This window comes from Hevea brasiliensis, chromosome 16 (assembly GCF_030052815.1).
Source record: "Hevea brasiliensis isolate MT/VB/25A 57/8 chromosome 16, ASM3005281v1, whole genome shotgun sequence".
NCBI classification, from domain to species: domain Eukaryota; kingdom Viridiplantae; phylum Streptophyta; class Magnoliopsida; order Malpighiales; family Euphorbiaceae; genus Hevea; species Hevea brasiliensis.
This window is the reverse complement of record NC_079508.1, coordinates 63,583,587-63,586,655: the sequence shown is the minus strand read 5'-3', so window position 1 is coordinate 63,586,655 and position 3,069 is coordinate 63,583,587. Positions and strand designations below refer to the sequence as shown.

The following is a 3,069-nucleotide window of genomic DNA, read 5'->3' as shown; positions in this document are numbered from 1 at the left end:
CAAATGTTAAGTGGTAGGGCATTGGTTTATCCAAAAGCTCGAAAGCTTCATGAACCTCCAATAGTTACAGCAAACTAGAAGCTATTGGTAAGCTCTTTTCTATGTAAGAATACTGGTATTTGGACTCTTCATTTCAATCTTTTACTTTTTCTATCAAACTCAATATTTGATTTGTATAGCTAATAGGAGGAAATTGATGGTACTTAAATATTTCTTATTTTCGATTCCAAAATTATAAGTATACAGGAATTTTCAAGACAGGAGCATCATGAATTAGACAAATTAACAAAACCACTAAACAGATATCTCTCTGATCGAAATCAATTAGATTCAGAAGCATACAGTAGTAGTACTACAGCTTCAGTAATAACTAGTACAACCCTCATCTAAACAAGTGATTCTTTAATTTTTTTTTTTCCCCCTTAAACTATATATCTTTTGATGCAGGACTTAGAATGATGGGACGACGCGATATCCAGCTTCTGCCATTATTGTTGTGGAGAACAACTGATCCACTTCAACTTCAACATCTGTTCTCTTTGCAAATCGGCCTTTGATCCTGGGTCTGGTCTCTGCATATGCCTTCCTTGAAGCATACCTGATTGTCTTCTCAAATTTCCTTGTCTTCTTTTTCTCTCTGTATCTTAGCACCCTTGCCTCCCTGTCCCTTGGACTAAGTTGGGATGGCATCTGCATGGGAGGACTGGAGAAAAGGTCGATAGTCCCTTTTGGAGGTCGGGGGTGTGAGATCGATGCGTCACTCATCGTTGAATCAGGCACCACTCCAACATCCATTGATGAAATGGAGACCTAATTACAGAAAAAAAAAAATGTAGGATTAGATTAGAATCTCATTCGGTTTTGAGGAATTATCTGTAACATTTCTAATTGTTGTCCTTGAGATCACATGCTATATGCAAATCGAACAGTAATGAGAAATGAATCTGGCATTCCAGATACCTTTGCAAACACAGTTTCTGTCTCTTCTCTTTCATCAATGTTCTAATAATCAGCCAAATGGAACAGTACTAATTCATACAAGTCTCCTGAAAACATCTAGTTGGTGATCCATAATTTGGAAGTTGCCTTATTTAGAAGCTAAACCTTCATCTATTATAATCTTAATCAAAGGGAAAAGATAAATGGAATCCAAATCCATTTAATATATAGTGTAGAATCAAAATGCAAAATAATGACTTGGAAGAAAAGGGGAAAAGAAAGAAAAGTGCTTGAACAATTGTGCCATCAGATTCCACTCTTTTAGAGCAGAAAGGTAAAGGAAAGGGGAAAAGAGCTATTCTAAAGTGCAGAAAAATATCACAAAAATATACCCTTAGGATTTTTTGTTTTTATTTTAATTTTTTGAGTAGTACCCTTAGGAATTTTTATTTAAACATGGAGCACCAAAAAGTAGAATATGATCCTTGTAGCCCTGAAATTGCGACATGCACAACCAAATAACACGTATTTAACTATAGCTAGCTACAATTAATCATGATATATTTAACGGAGATTATCACAAATTAATTAATTAACAAAGCTCAAATCATACATCCAGACATGTATATATAAAGAGCTCTCACAATAGAGACCTTAATCATGTGGTTTCAGCCCCATGAACTAATGACGCATATATATAAATTAAGAAAAGAAATTAGAACTTACACTATGACTAATTGATCCATTGTAGCTGTAAGCAGCTTTTGATGAGGACTCAAACTCCAACCCCAAGTGGAAATTATGGTATTGTTGATGCAGCTGATCTTTTCCTGCTGCTTCTGCACACTGAACGGGCACAACACTGTCACCTCCATAGCAGCTCTTCTGATGAGGAACACTATAGTGCTGGAGATTGTTTTGATCAGAATACTGATTCTGATCACCACACGAATTTGAATTATACTCCACAAGATCCAAATACTCATCCACCTCTCCACCACCAAACAAGAACCCATTATTGTTCTCCCCGTTGCTATTCTTCGCGGGATTTAGCAGCAGCCATGAAACTGCTTCATCATCCTCATCACCAACTCCTTCTTCTCCCTCCTGGGTCATGAACATATCTTCAGTGGTCTCACCAGTAGCTGGCCCTACTTGGGGGCCGTACAGGCAGCCAGAAATCGGCAGGATTGGGACACGTTGATGGCGACGAGCCAATGGGTTCGCCGAATGGATATCTGCATCGCAGGCAGTGCAGAGAGACGCTGCGTCTGCCTTGCATAGAAAGGCAGCTGGAGCACGCTCACACGCCTCACACACCCACACACGCTCATGCCGGGATGCTACCCGGTTCGCAGCATGTACGCGAGCATCGCATCCAGCGCAGAGGTAGGCTGAGTCTGCCCGGCAGTACACAGTGCAAGCGGCCGCGCGACAAGTGTCACACACGCGTGCCCAGTTGTTACTAGAGCAGCCACCACCGTCACCGGGGCTCTCGTTCTTCAACATGACTTGGTACTTGTGAAATAGCAGTATGAAATGGTAATTGATTTTTTGGAGTGAGCTAAGAGTGAAAACAGAGAGCAGTGCGAGGTAGTGAAGGGGAAGGGGGGGGAGAACTGTATGTAAACGCAAGTGCGGAGGAGAGAATCCATCATCTGACACGTGGCGAAAACTAGTGGCAGAGAAAAGTTGTTGCATTATCTTGTGGTTGGTTGAGTTTTAAGATGGACCCTAGTCGTCTCTGAGTTGGCAGCTTTGGCTTTTAACGTATGCCGAGTAACAAGAGTTAGTGTCTCGAGTAGAGGAGGAAGTTGTACTCGCTTTCTAATGAAGAGACTTGTCGTTATCGAACTTCCAGGGGTCCACTTTCCATTTAGAACAAATTCCGAGGACACGTGGCAAGAGCAGAATAGTTGAGCTCATATTGTTTGGGAAAAGTAACACCTGAGCACATGTGGTATGGTGTCAGCAGTTGAAGACTTTCTTCGTTTAGACATGCATTTTTTTGGCTAAATGTTGAATTTTAGCTCTGTATTTTTTGGGTTGAATTTTATTTATTTATAATTTTTTATTTAAATTAATTTAAAATTTTCAATTGAAAATTAATTTAATTCAAAATTAAAATTT

The 3,069-nt window shown here is 39.8% G+C and overlaps 1 protein-coding gene across 1 annotated transcript; it reads right to left on the bottom strand.

Moving 5' to 3' along the window:
* Positions 1-282: 282 nt before the first annotated feature.
* Positions 283-2,668, bottom strand: LOC110664596 (zinc finger protein CONSTANS-LIKE 2). The gene is made up of 2 exons (XM_021824327.2): positions 1,666-2,668; positions 283-810 (listed from the first exon to the last, which is right to left on the bottom strand). Exons 1-2 carry the CDS (start codon positions 2,638-2,640, stop codon positions 451-453), a joined length of 1,335 nt encoding a protein of 444 aa, XP_021680019.2. The 5' UTR covers positions 2,641-2,668; the 3' UTR covers positions 283-450.
* Positions 2,669-3,069: the final 401 nt, after the last annotated feature.

Bases quoted from the DNA above. Each gene is read 5' to 3' on its own strand.
- LOC110664596 (XM_021824327.2), bottom strand. From the start codon at position 2,640: ATGCAACAACTTTTCTCTGCCACTAGTTTTCGCCACGTGTCAGATGAT. The intron at 811-1,665 runs GTAAGTTCTAAT...TTCTGTAATTAG, and splicing joins ATGGATCAATTAGTCATAGT to GTCTCCATTTCATCAATGGA.